Source organism: Myotis brandtii, unplaced genomic scaffold (assembly GCF_000412655.1).
Source record: "Myotis brandtii unplaced genomic scaffold, ASM41265v1 scaffold344, whole genome shotgun sequence".
NCBI classification, from domain to species: Eukaryota; Metazoa; Chordata; class Mammalia; order Chiroptera; family Vespertilionidae; genus Myotis; species Myotis brandtii.
In genome coordinates this window covers 3,174,060-3,188,863 of record NW_005363247.1, presented here as the reverse complement: position 1 = coordinate 3,188,863, position 14,804 = coordinate 3,174,060, and the positions used below count along the sequence as shown (strand labels likewise).

Sequence of the window (14,804 nt, the reverse complement as noted above, 5' to 3'; positions counted from 1 at the left end):
ACAAAAATCCAACATACCCAGTCTAGGAGGAAATGAAGTTAAAGGAGCCATGATAAGTTCAACATAAGTTAAGTTCACGAGGAAATATTCTTCCAGTTCTGGTATATCATCCTGCAAAAATTACATCCATTAAATTCCCTATGCTCTCAAAGTAATTACATCTGGCAAGCTGTTTTTCAAATGATGTTATAAATTTATATTCTTAAATTATATACAGAAAATATAAAAATGCTAACATAAATTAGAAAAGATTAACATGTCAAAAAGTATTGGCAATGGTATTTTTAATTTGGCACCAAAAGCAAAAATAACAAAAGCAAAGATATATAAGTAGAACTACATCAAACTAAAAACCTTCTGTACAGCAAAGGAAGCTATCAACAAAATGAAAAGGCAATCTGTGGAACAGGAAAAAATATTTACAAATCATACATTTAAAGTTTGTAAAGAACTCACAAGCTCAATACCAAAAATCAAACAATCTGGTTAAAAATGTGCAAAGACTGAATAGACATTTTCCAAGGAAGGCACACAATGGCCAACAGGTACCTGAAAAGGTGCTCAACATCACTACCCATCATGAAAATGCAAATGCAAACCATAATGAGATATCACCTAACATCTGTTAGAATGGGTATTATCAAAAAGACAAGAAGTGTGGGCAAGGATGTGGAGGTTCCTCAAAAAATTAAAAAAAGAACAAACATATAATCCAGCAATTTCAACACCTGGGTATATATCCAAAGGAAATGAAAACAGGATATCAAAGAGATACATGCACCCCCACATTCACTGCATCATTATTTACAATAACCAAGATATGAAAACAACCGAAGTGTCTGTCGAGGAATGAATGGATGAAGAAGATGCACTACTACTACTACCACTACTACAGTTACTACTACTACTACTACTACACACACACACACACACAGGGTCTCTCAGTCCCTCTAATTTAACCAGTCCTAAAAATTAAGATGCTACATCGATTTGCTGATCCAATGAAACCTTTAGAGTAATCAAAATGCTCCTTTAGAATGCCATCCTAAAGAAGACTGCCGTAAGGAAATTGTCTGTATCACAAGATGTTTCTATAATAAAATACACAACTGCAGACCAGCCTATCTAGACAACAGCAGAAATCCCTGTGTGGTTTTTTAAAAAATCACAAAAAGAGATAAGCTGATTTAAAGGTTCCAGAATATCCCATCAATTTCTACTTTCTATGTGGTTATTCGGATTTAATATAATAAATCAAAAGAAGAGTTTACCTCAAGTATAGTTATGTTGATGGCTGCTGCTGTTACCCCTTCTTCTAAAATCAGAAAGCCAACTACCGGGACAAAGTCAACATCTGGCTCAGCTAAGTTTCCTTCTGTATGATTCTTTAGACTCAATATTCCAGGAACTGTAGTATATGTGACATTAATGGCTCCTAGTTGAATTGGATGGGAAAAGATTTTATAATTAAACTTTTAATACAGTATCTCACTGGGAAATCTTTGGTTTTCCTAAAAGCACCTTAGTGGTTTATATTATTAACCCAACTCCTCACACCTTCCCATATCCTTGACCTTTACCCATGTAATGGCACAGTGATATCCCATGGTGGGCAGGCATGCTGCCCTGCCTCTAGGCTATGAGTTTGGCTGTGTGACCTGTCTTGGCTGACAGTACAAAATAAAAGTGGGGAGGTGCTAGTTCTGAGCCTAGACCTCAGGGGGCCTGGCATGTTTTTACTTCTTCTTTGTACCTCTCCTGGTCCCAGGAGAAGAATGAGAGACATATGGAATAGAACCACCCCAAGCCCAGCCTACGTTAGTGGACCCACAGCCAACATTATTATTATGCTGAGATTTTATGACTATTTGTTACATAGCATTTTTGTGACAATGTAAAATCACTTTAATCTTTCAAAAATAAGGAAGTTATAAAGTCCGATCCTAAGATAAATAAATATTAATGATATTCCTGTCCCTTATTTATTTCAGCAATGGCTTTCACCCACACAAGTAGGATAATGAAAAAGCACCTATCTGGAAACCCCATTCACTCTAGAGTAACACAAACCTAGAGATCCAAATTCTCTGTTGATGAAAAGCTGAATCGTTACGTCAGCCTCCTGTAGCAAAACAAATCTTGATGAAAGAGCAAAATTTAAAACTCCATGTGGTTCATCACTGGCTTCCACAGTCAGGACAGCCGCATATCCCTGAGCGTCAAGCAGAGCGACTCCTGCCGGTGGGACTCCTAAAATTGTCAGGGAGCACAAAAATTACGACAGTGACTCGGCATTAACTTCTAAGTACTTAAAATGTAACCCCACTCTCCGAAACATATTAAAGTAGACAGGAAGTGTTCCATTTTGTTCATGTCCTTAATAGAAATCTTCAGGCTGAGTAAGAGAATCTACATTTTAATCTTCTTTTTCTAGACAGCAAAGCATGAATTTTTTCACTTGACATATTATTGTCATTATTTGCTAGATTGGTCATCTGAATAATAGAAATTGAATAGAAACTGAGGAAAGTACCAGATAATTTTCTCAAAATGACTGAATTTGAAATATCCAAATACTGGGTCTAAATCCAAATTGGACTGCTAATATAAAATTAATTATATAAAATGTTTATTCCATAAGAAAATATTTAGCAAAATTTTTAGAGGTTGCTCCTGAGTACATAAAGATAATATATTCCCATTCTGAGCTGATGTTTTATGAATTTAACATTTTTAGGAACAGATGATATATAAAGTAACATTAATTGTTAAGTATATAGATAACTGTTACTTTTTCTGAAAAAAATTAATACACCAGCAAAAATTTAAAATTGAATTCTGAATTACCTTGTGTCCTGATATCATATAGAATGACTTGGTAAACTTCTTTCTCCTCAGGAATGTTGTCGTCCAACAAATGCACACATATTATTTTATTCAATGACCCCTATGTCAAACAGAAAGAAATTCATGCCCATATTATCTCTAAACACAAAATATCTTCTACTTTTATTGGCCTTAAAAATTGTGCACTCAGCCCTGGCCAGGTTGCTCAGTGTTTAGAGAATCGACTCATACACCAAAGGTTGTGAGTTTGATTCCCAATCAGAGTACATACCCAGGTTGCGGGTTTGATCCCTGGTCAAATAGATAGATATTTCTCTTTCATATCAATGTTTCTCTCTCTTTTTCTCCCTTCCTCTCACTCTGGAAACATACTCTCAAGTGAGGATTGTAAAAAATTGTGCATCCAAACACATTTTTATTTAAGCAAAGTGTTCTGTGGCTTAAAAATATAAATTAAATTTTAAAAATCATTCACTCATGGAAAACCAGGCTTAAGGCAGATTGGGACTAATTGAATACTGGGCCGATTAATGTAAATCTTACTCAATGAGCAATGTTGACAATTTCAGACAAAGCAACTAGTTGGGGAGATTCTATGGCAGTGGTGAACAGGAAAAACTTGAACATGGAAAAGACCAGAGCTTCAGGGAGAACAGGAATTAAAAATCCAATGCAGTACTCAAGGCTGGCGGTTATAGGGGCTTAGCTTAATATTGAGACAGTAGAAATACAAAGAAAAAGAATTAAACACATTATCAAACAAGAATTCACCAAGTGAATGTGGGGAAGAGAGGAAGATGACAGAGTTACAATAAAGTGGTACCAATTTTCTAAGACTTTTTATAAAGTTACTAGAGGCCTGGTGCACAGATTTGTGCACCAGTGGGGTCCCTCGGCCTGGCCTGGACTGCAGGGATCGGGCCGAAACCAGCAGTCCGACATCCCCTCAATGGGTCCCGGAATGTGAGACGGCACTCTGCAAAGTTGCTGTCACTCGGCAGCTCCTGCGTTGAGTGTCTGGCCCAGCCGTGGGCAAACTACGGCCCCCGGGCCGGATCCGGCCCGTTTGAAATGAATAAAACTAAAAAAACAAAAAGACCGTACCCTTTTATGTAATGATGTTTACTTTGAATTTATATTAGTTCACACAAACACTCCATCCATGCTTTTGTTCCGGCCCTCTGGTCCAGTTTAAGAACCCATTGTGGCCCTCGAGTCAAAAAGTTTGCCCACCCCTGGTCTGGCCCCTGGTGGTCAGTGCATGTTATAGCTACCAGCCAGTAGGCCAGTCACTCAGGCTTTTATATATATAGATTTCTCGACATTCACCTTTTTCAAACTATCAGAGTCTCTAAATGGCACCTCAAAAATATATTTTTAGTATTACCTTCGTGCAATATTTTGTCAACAGGCCATAAAAGACATAGATTTTTAGAGCTATATTTGTTGTTCCCAGGCATTTAAAGTTCCAAGACAGTGAGGAGTAGGACGAGGGACAAGCACTATCAGTCTTCAGAATGATGCAGTTGACAATAATGGGGAGGCCAGGAGAGTAGCAAGAGAGCTTGTCTCAAATAAAAAGTTGACCTTTTCTTTTTCTTTAAAGGAGACCTACCAAACACATATGGAAAAACAAATCCATTCCTTAAGTCTTAGAAATTCTTTATTCAAGTAGTGTGCTTTCTTTAGGGTTCCAAGCAAGTAGCTCTCCCCTCAACCTCCATTAATCCTTGCATTACATAATCAGAGCTTTCCTTTTTCTCAAATACACTGTTTTCTCTACATATGTTTGATAAAGCTCTTCTTTTTGGTCTTACCTCAGAAAAGAAAAGTTGTCCAGTAAAGTTAGCAAAATTGAGTTCTAGATTTTGCCCAATAATTTTCCAGTTGACAGTAACATTTCCTCGACCAGGGGGTGTTCTTATCACATGGAATTGCAAAATTTCTCCTGCAAGTGAAACGTACAGATAAATATTTAAATGGAAAGGAAATTAACATTTGAACTCAACCAAACCCAAATCCCAAACATGCAACTATTACAGCACCTTTTCCAGAACATTACAAAGCTGTTTGTTCTGTTTTGGGTTTTCTAAAAGCTTTATACATGCTTATTGTTTATTAGCATGGGTATCTCATTTCTAAATAGTTCTATTTAGTAGAACTTCAGGAAGTTCAATATGTAAAAGTTACAAAAGCACATGCTATAATGGGAAACACAAACTTTTATACACTCCAAAACATGCACCAGAACATGAATGTTCTGTAAATTAAAGAAAATTCTCATGGTCAAAGCTAATAATAGCACAAGTAAATTTCCCTTCATTTTTCAAAAGGACACAATTCCTTACACTGATATGCAATGTGATTTTACACAATGCATGCATAAAAATGCTTGCAAATACCTGAAAATCACATTTCTTTAAATTGTAACTTACATATACCATCAATGATTAAGTTTTATAAAGAGAAATACAAAGGAAAGGTGTCAAATCTGTACATCAGTCTCTGTAACTTCAACAAAGTTACAGTTTTCCTTCCTGGATAATTGGGGTATTTTAGATACTTTCCATTCCTGGCTTTTGTCCTCATGTAATATTTTGTAAAATTGAAGAATATCACTATAGGCATTTCTTTTAAACTGCTGAAAGTGAAATGCAGTACAGCTGGGGGCCATGTGGCTTGCTGAAAATAGGCTCAATTCAAAAGCTTTGCATGATGACGAACCCAAGTTAAGGTATACTAATGAACTGTAGCACCAAAAAAATAATTATTGTGAAAAAATAAATGATGTTTTAAAGCTTTAAAAGAATACATCCAAATTTTATAGCATAGAAGTATAGTTGAAATCCATGCATATTCATTAAAAATATAACTTTTACTTAGTTATCCAATAAGTAAACATAGTTGATACTTTTTAAATGAGCAGAGTAAAAATAAAACAATAACATATAAATATCCTTTTCACATATTTTAAGCTGCCATATTTTTAATTTCTAGTGATAATAAAACAAATATTACTAATAGAAAGGTTTCTTAAAACATGGATTAATTCAGAAATTATATTAAGTTCAATTACTAAAAAAACAAAATTAAATTTTTATACTAAATATAACCACACTTATCTTTAGAACAATAAATGATTTGGGGAGAGTGGAGAATATTATAAGGCAAAAGAATCAGAAAAACTTCTAAATAAGATTTCCTAAAACATTTGAATGTTCAATGTAAACATTTTTAAGTGTTTCAATACAAAAAAAAAATTTAGTTACCATTCCATTAGTAGACTGTCTTAATTTGTTTTGTTTTTTTAAACATATAGAGACTGCTAGTTAGGAAATCTATATATATACATAAAAAGAGGAAATATGCAAATTTAGCCAGGACACCCTAATGGGTCACGACCAGACAGACAGGAGGAGGTTGCATGCGCAGGTGAGGCCGGGGGGGGGGGGGGGGGGGGGGGTGGGGGGGGGGGGCGAGCCTCCCGGAGCCAGAGCAGACACGGACAGGGACAGGGAGGCTGCCCCGCAGTCTTGGCAGCCAAGCGCAGGCCCGGAAAGGAGACAGTGGGCCCACCTCCCGTGGAAGCAGCGCGGCTCCCTCCCACCTCCCATGGAATCGGCGCGGGTCCCTCCTGGCTCCCACAGAAGCGGCGGACAGCCTACTGCGCGTGATACCGCTCAATGGGCTACTAGTCAGATTATAAAAAGGTTAGGATTAACTGAAAGACTGTGTTTATTCAGCCATAATTGTCAGCATACTATTTATCATTTTTTATACTTGAATAACTAACTCATACAAACAAATACAGGCACTACTATAAAACCCTGGAGTCTCTCTATAGTACAACGTGGAGAATTTCTCATAGAGCAGGTTTGTATTGAACAAAAAGGGCTTATTACTAAAAGGCATAGATAGAGTCCTAAAGTCATTAAGCTGTTTTCACTGACAGTGTTGTCTGGTGATACAAATAAAAAGGTTTACAGGGTCATGGTTTTCAAATTTTTTAAAATCAAACAACCTAGTAATAAAACCTAGTAATACTTCAAAAAGAAAATGATGAAAGCTTGATCAGTGCTAAAAATACAGTAAAATACAAGTGGCAAGAAACAAAATGTAAGTTAATAAATATCTATGTTGAAGGGGACCCTATAATCACAATAAATTTTAAAAATTATGGTTGCAAGATTATACATAGAGATTTAGAAATAAATATACATTATAAGGTAAAAATAAAAACAAAATGCTAAGGAAAGAAAAAAGTAAAATTCTCTATAAACTCAGTAAATGTAAAATACTCAAAGTATAATACCTCTTAAATAATATCATCTTTGAAAATTTAACACATTACCATACAAGGAACTTGCAAGAAAATGTTGCAAGAAACACTATTTGCAGCATGAATCACACACAACAACACATAAATAAAATATAAACAAAGCATTCCTTGAACACATAACCTAACTATGTCAACAGCATGAATAGTGTAAAAATTTTTCAAGTAATCAAAATGAAGGTATTGATTCTGCCTCTTTAAGACAAACTCCCAGGAACCAGGTCCATTTAAAATGCCTCCTGGGCAATATTACTAGAAAGTTACCTTCTACCCAGATGAGGAGTCAAAGAACTGTCTTTAAAAAAGAAAAAACTTAAAACAAGTGCTTAGTCTTATATAATGGGAAGGACAGAAGTTAGGTCTGTAAGGAAAGATAAATTTTTTACATAACAAAAATGTTACCAAGTACTACACTGCCTTCTAGGTTTTGCCCATGAAGAACTAAGGGGGACCCTCATCTACCAAATAATCTGACTACATCCAGACAAGAAATCTACGGCATCCACCAAAAGTTGGTGATTCTCTAAAACAGATATATCATATAGAATCTAGGCCTAGCCTAGCACAGATAAGGAATAGGAATATAAAATGCATGCAGAGGGAGGCCCAGGCTACCCGGCAGCGGCACTGTGGTGGGTGCGCAGGGCCTGCCTCTGCGGGGGCAATCGATCGTGGGGCTCCCAGACTGTGAGAGGGCGCAGGTCAGGCTGAGGGGGAACCCCACCTCCCCCATGCACGAATTTCATGCACCGGGCCTCTAGTTTTATATAAGAGACTTGAGCATCCATGGATTTTTGTATTTTCAGGGGTCCTAGAACCAACCCCCATGCTTACTGATGGACAACTAGATAGCTGATTTATATTTTTTAAAATTACATTTCTTGTTCAAATCTTTGCCTATAAAAGATTCATGCTGTCTCTGAGAAAAGAAAAAAATTTAAATCCACTGAACGTAACATGAGGTTATGATACTACTAAGTTGGGTGACTGAGTGAAGCATCTCACACAGATTTATAAAGAGCACATTTATACACAGTTTGCAACCACAGTAAAAATCTATTGTCCCATACTTCTAAATTCTTCCCATTACATTTGAAAGAAAGTAATATTTACCAATAGACATTTGTTCAATTGCTTTAGGACAAAAATATAGAAAAAGGATTCTTCAGAATTCAGTACATTGTTAAACTCTAAAGCAATTCCTCCCCATGAATTGAAAATGCACTCTAGAGCAAGAAATTCAGTATAGTCCATGTTTTAAATCTAATCACATAAATGAAATTCCAACTCGAGGCCAAAGCAATGTTAACATTGTTAAAATCTCATTTTTACCCCATTTCTTTAGCAGTTAACTTTGAAGAATCACCATAAAGTTTTCACTAATTCACTTTGGTACCCTTATGCTTGGTATACTTTTCTCTGTGCAATTTCACAGCAATATAAAAAATACACACACGAAATACTAAATTCTTGAAGCAGTACATACAGCGTCTTTGAAAAAGAAAACTAATTCAGACTCTAGGAAAAAGGTTTAGGAACAAAGGAAAAGAAAAATAAATTAAAAAATAGAAATTCCTCCCAATTTATGTTTAGAAATTGCATTTTTTCTTTGTGTGTTTTTTTTAAATCTAGCACTCATGTAAACAGTAAAAGCAACTCAGTGTTTTATTTCCTGTACCAAACTCATGCTCATAGATTGATATGCGACAGCAGATTTTTAGCCAGTAACAACACACTTGGACAATTTGTTTTAATCACTAATCCCCTTGTCCTCTGCAGATATTTAGCTGTTGGAAGCTGAAGAAACCACACTCTGATTTTCAGGTTAAGTTCATCCAGGTGAAGGACAACACAGGTGCCAGTGTCAGCAGGAAAGCTCAGGTTTCTTCAGAACCCTCCAAACCACCCACCATCATCACTGCCCGGGCGCTCAGAGGATGCACTTTCATGCCACTAGTTGCTTTACAATTAAAATACCTTTGAAGTGATACTGGTCATCCAAATTCTCTGGTATTCTTCAAAGAAATTCTGTCATCATGTTGAAAATCACATACCGAGTCTAGCTCTAAGTCTTCCCTTAAATCTAATCCTTCCTGGCCCTGATCTTACTAGTATTTATACGCTCCATACCACTGACTTTTATTATCTTCTACATTATTTTCTTTCTTGTAAATTCTGTCATCATGTTGAAAATCACATACCGAGTCTAGCTCTAAGTCTTCCCTTAAATCTATTCCTTCCTGGCCCTGATCTTACTAGTATTTACCCTCCATACCACTGACTTTTATTATCTTCTACATTTTCTTTCTTGAATTTCTTCAACAAAACAAAAACTAATCCAAAATATTCCTCTTTAATCCGTTTTCTCCGATTTTTTCTCCTTTCCTTGCTCTCCGTGGCCAATGAACAGACTATCTCCTAGGGCACTGCTTCTCACACTTAATGCAGCGGAGAGCAAGGGGTTTTTGTTTATTTTTCTTCTTTTGTTTGCCCTGACCTATCCATTGTAGACTAACATTTTTTGTAAAATACAATAAAATGAAGGGCTAGATTAAATAGCGAAAAGAACACATATACAAGCCCATAGATATCACTTTTGAGTATCACAGCAAAATGAAGTTGTTCTATATAAGTTTCTAGAAAAGGTTATTTCAGTTTCTGAACTTATCTTGTCAGAAACTAGTAGAAACACTTGTGGACAGGCATTGTCTTGAGGACCACACTTTGAGAAGCACTGCCCAAAGGCCTCTACATCCTTTTATCATCCTTAGATATCTGCTTCTTATCCCAAGATCTCCTTTAAAACTTCATGGTTATTAATGTTTCCTCTAGCACATCTGGGAATCTAATCTCACTTGTTGCACATTTCAGTATGAGACATACTGATTACTTATTCTGATAACGAATGAAAACACACTCTTAGCTTGGTTTCTTCCCACCTCTTTGGGAGAACTTTCTTTCCTCTCAGATCTTTTCTTTCCCAGCACCTTAACCTGGTATTCCATATGGCTCCATCCTTGACTTACTTGCTTTTCTACCTCTAGCCATGAAGATTTTATTAATTTTTCTGATTTCAACTATTATCCCTAAATATCCCATTTCCATGCGTAACCTAGATAGAGTCAGGTTCTCTCACCAGTTTCCTTCTCTCACACAGACATTTTAAGTCAAATTCATTATTCTTCCAACTCAAACCACTTGAAATATTTACCCAAAGTTCCTACATTGTCAAGTTCTGCAGCATATTTAAGTTCAAGCAAAACAAAGTCTCTTCACATAAAACTGCCTTATGGCATGGCCTCTGGATTCAGATAGCACTGGGTTTAAGCTCCTCCATGAATAACTGTGCTATTTAGTCTCTAAAATTCAGTTTCTTTATGTGAAAATATGGCGCATACCATAACACGTATTGTTATAATTAAGTGAAATAATGGATGTGAAATGTCTGGCACACAGAAAACACTCAATAAATGTTACTATTGTTGTCATAGTTATTAAGATTAACTTCCCCTACGGTGACTTTCTACTTGCATTATGTTACAAATAATTTTTTGATGACCTGTCTTTAGTTAAATGTATAGCTATTTATTAGTTACTTTCACTCACTACTGCTCTAAAAACATGATATTCTAGGCCATCAATCAAAGGAAAGAGTGTTGGAAAATGGCTAAGGCATTTGCATGGATAAGTTAAACATACAAGTTGGGAGTACAGTAATGTGAAAGGTAACACACACTAAAATTCATTTAGTTTCCAGCACAGCAACTAACTAGCTGTATGACCTTGTCAAGTCATTCTTTCACTGTCTCAGTTTTCTCATCTGTAAAATAGAAGTCCAAATGCATGAACAATATCCTTTCCATTTCTTATCTTTTTGAGGTACAATTTTTTTTTATTTCTAAATATGAACTACAGTGAAACACAGGCTATAAATACGAGTTTTAGCTCAAACAGGCTTATTCGAAGACCAAAAACATTGCTATCATCTTTTAAACAAAACAATAGCCTATACAGGGTGGGGGCAAAAGTTGGCTTACATTTGTTCATATGGAAAATAATACAATAATTAAGAAATAATAATGCAAAAATAAACTGTTTCATGTACTCAAAAGTATAAATCTACTTTTGCCCCACCCTATATATGCAACACCTTACATATAATATAAAAAAAAATAAAGAATTCCAAAAAATCTGTTTAAGAAGAAGATGAACATTTTATAATTTTTTTCTAGTTTGGCACTTTGTTCACACAATATAAAACCAAAACTAAATACTCATTGATTACAAACCACCATTTGTTTTGAACAGAAAGCCGATGTTTCACTGTTTAATATGGGCAGCTACCATTGAGCACACACACACTTGCCAGGAGCAATGCTAAGCACTTTACATCTATTAGCTCACTTAATCCTCACAAAGAAACCTATAAGTAAGTGATATTTGCTATCATTTAACAGATGAGAAAGCTGAGCATCCTAGGTCTGACTAACTTCCTTAAAATCACACAAGCGGGGACTGGCAAGCTAGAACACAATACCAATCTGCAAGGCTTCTAAATGTAGTTAAACAGTTCACTGTATATAGCCCTCTCCCACATAAATTCCATGCACATTAACATACAGAGCCCTACAAAATAATGAAAGGATAAAAACATCAGACACATTAAAAGACTAAACAAAAATTGACATCCATGGAAAAAAGAATGAAAGTGCTCAACACAAACAGGAACCCACCTTCATGACCTATGACAGATCTGGAAGCTGTCTGAAAGCTAACAATTCCCGCCACGTTGTCATTGGCCAAAATGTTCACTCGCACAGTGTCAGAGCTGGGCAAAATTCTACTTCCGCCTTCAGTGTACACTAAGCTCACTATGATGCTTTCATCGTCCTCTGGCTCGGGATCGTCCAAAATGGTTAAAATGGCTATCTTTTTTGTTTCACCTATACAAAAATTAATTCAAAGCAATACTATTACTTCATATGATAGCTTGGTAGTTACTAAAGCCACTGGAAAGAATATAACTTTAAATTTTCATCTTCACTCCTTCCTCATCAAATTTTCATTATTTCCTTTGAAATAAGGAGAGTTACCAATTACCAACCTGTGCCCCCCCAACCCATCAAGTATGTCATATTCCATTATTCCCAAAATAATTTACTAGAAAAAACATTATAGAGATGTTTTAAAAATTTACTCTAAAACAGATGCCGATTAGGTATTTCAAAAAGTTATGATATATGTATCATGACCCCCAGTTACTATTTCCAAAAAATTTTACACAAAAAGTTAAATAATAAAAGGTGCAATGAACTGATTTAACATGTAATTGTGAGTGTTTACTTCATTCATTTTTTTCTGTATACAGTGAGGTTTTTATGAGTACACGTCATTTTTTCAAGTGGAATCTGTGATTGCCCAAATCCAGATTTCAACAATGATCTCAGTAAAAATACCTTTCCCCCACGCAAAGTATTAGCCACATGTTTGGTTGTAGTTTTCCTTAAAAAATTAGAGCTTTCCTTAGACTTGTTTACTTATCTGTATCACATAAAGGGATAAAACTCACACATCTCCTAAAACCCTTCTTTGTTTAATAAACTAAAAGGATACATATGTAAGGCCATGTCAGTCTTCACATGTCATGTCCACCACTAACCAACTTCTATTTTTTCAAATCCACACTACGCTTTTACATATTCACATTATCATAAAAATTGAATATGATAACGTTAGGACCTACTGCAATCCATTTAGAACCATCACTCACCTTCAGCAAAAGTCAGAATGTCTCCAGCACCTATAAAATCTAAACCTTCAGTAGCGGTTCCACCAACAACACGCCACTCGACTGTCACCTGACCTAAGCTGCCCCCCGTCCTGTGGATCATCAGCTCCACTGTGGTCTGGGGCTTCTCCTGGACTTCTACGTATAAGCCATCTTCTGAGGTGTTGGGACTAATACTGTACATCACGAACACGCCAAAGGCATCGCCATTTAATGCTATGACAACTGTAGAAGTATTTGGCTGTCCTATGGTTGGCTGGTTTTCAAAACTGGCTGTGATATTCATGAGGTGAACTTCAACAAGAGAAATTAGGAAACTCTCATCCATCTCTGGGATATCATCCACAAGAATAGAAACTGTAAGATTTGCAAATTCATCGCCTTCCAGCATTATGACCCATTGCCTTGTCACAGGCTCATAGTCACTGCCAGCCACAGCCTGACCGCTAAAAAGAGACGCTACCCTGGTCATGTTTTTCCTGTAGGTCCAGAAGTCTGAGTGGCTAACATTCGGACTGATCCACGATGTCATCCAAAAACACTGGGGGCCCTCGGAGGCACTGAAAAATGAAAATGCTGAGCATGCGTGTTCTTTGAGGCACAAAGTGGCGCAAGTATGCTGGGGCTCCCCCACGGCAGAGACATTCACCCAAGTTCTCCAGAGCGGGTCAGGCACCCCCTGCATTGGCGATTCATAGTAGGACAGTAAATCTTGACCTTCCTCCACTGCAAGAGCCACTACATCAATATCGGAAGTACTGTAGAACAGCAAGAGCTGACCAAAGCGCCCGCCGCTAAAACGTGGAGTGACAATTAAAAGACACATTAAGCACTCAAAGCAATCTGTGGATTACATACAGGAAAGAACTACTAATTGCAGTTTTCAGTTTTTCCGTATATAATGTCATTGTACAAACACAACCATGCTTCTTATTACATTTGTCTTTCAATGTTTTACTTTCTCATGTAAAGGTCACCCTGCCAGTTTTCGATCAAACAGAATATTTACCAAGCTATGAAAATATCTTGTAAGACATGCAAGTCATATCCATTTTTAAATTATCAAACAGAAATAGAAAATTAATTTTCATTAGTAGATTTCTCTGAAACAAAGTAACAATAATAGCATGCGTACATTTTAAAGAAATATAATTATTTGCCATAAGGTCCCCAAATCCTATATTTTCTATTTCTAAAGGAATTCAGTGAACTGTAAACTGCCTCACGAAAGAAATGCAGGAAAAAAAATAGAACCTGAAAATTAACCACTTCAGCATATGAATGTTCTTTAATTTAGAAGCTAATTATACTTAAGTTCTAACTAAAACAAGTAACAGATTAAAGCAACAAATTTTTAGAGTTAGAAAGTCCCATGATGTATAATCTATTTCACTAATAACAGGTATGATAAATATAAAAAGCTCTTTATATTATTAGGCATAAATCATTTAATAAATTATAATAATTTATATTGTATTAAAAAACTAACTGTGCAAGAGATCCTTTCCCATCACCCCACAATTCTCATCACCCGCCCCACCCCAAGATGCAAGTCACCATCTCATATACCTTCTCCTGACAGTTATGTTAGCACAGGAACTTCTCTCCAGAGGCTCTTGAACACGGTAAACCGACTGAACAAAGGCTACTGTACCATAAGGATTATCATTGGCAGGAATAATAATATTTGCCACTCGATCTAACCCAATAGTACCTCCACCAGAGGCATCAGTTAGTTGCACTTGGATAACCTAAAAATACAGTGAAAACTTCCTTAACAGAAACCTAGTTCTGAAATTAGAATAAAAATGATTCAAGGGAAAAAATTAAACA

The 14,804-nt window shown here is 36.2% G+C and overlaps 1 protein-coding gene across 1 annotated transcript in view; it reads right to left on the bottom strand.

Annotated features, from left to right (window-relative positions):
* The window catches only part of ADGRV1 (adhesion G protein-coupled receptor V1), a 462,684-nt gene that overhangs the window by 346,872 nt on the left and 101,008 nt on the right, over positions 1-14,804 (bottom strand). Inside the window, exons 32-39 of the mRNA XM_005871499.2 lie at positions 14,541-14,722; positions 12,954-13,765; positions 11,917-12,126; positions 4,665-4,795; positions 2,848-2,947; positions 2,071-2,250; positions 1,272-1,435; positions 18-111 (exon numbers count right to left, since the gene is read on the bottom strand). Of these exons, the coding sequence (XP_005871561.2) occupies positions 18-111; positions 1,272-1,435; positions 2,071-2,250; positions 2,848-2,947; positions 4,665-4,795; positions 11,917-12,126; positions 12,954-13,765; positions 14,541-14,722 (1,873 nt within the window). The remainder of the gene's footprint in view (positions 1-17; positions 112-1,271; positions 1,436-2,070; positions 2,251-2,847; positions 2,948-4,664; positions 4,796-11,916; positions 12,127-12,953; positions 13,766-14,540; positions 14,723-14,804) is intronic.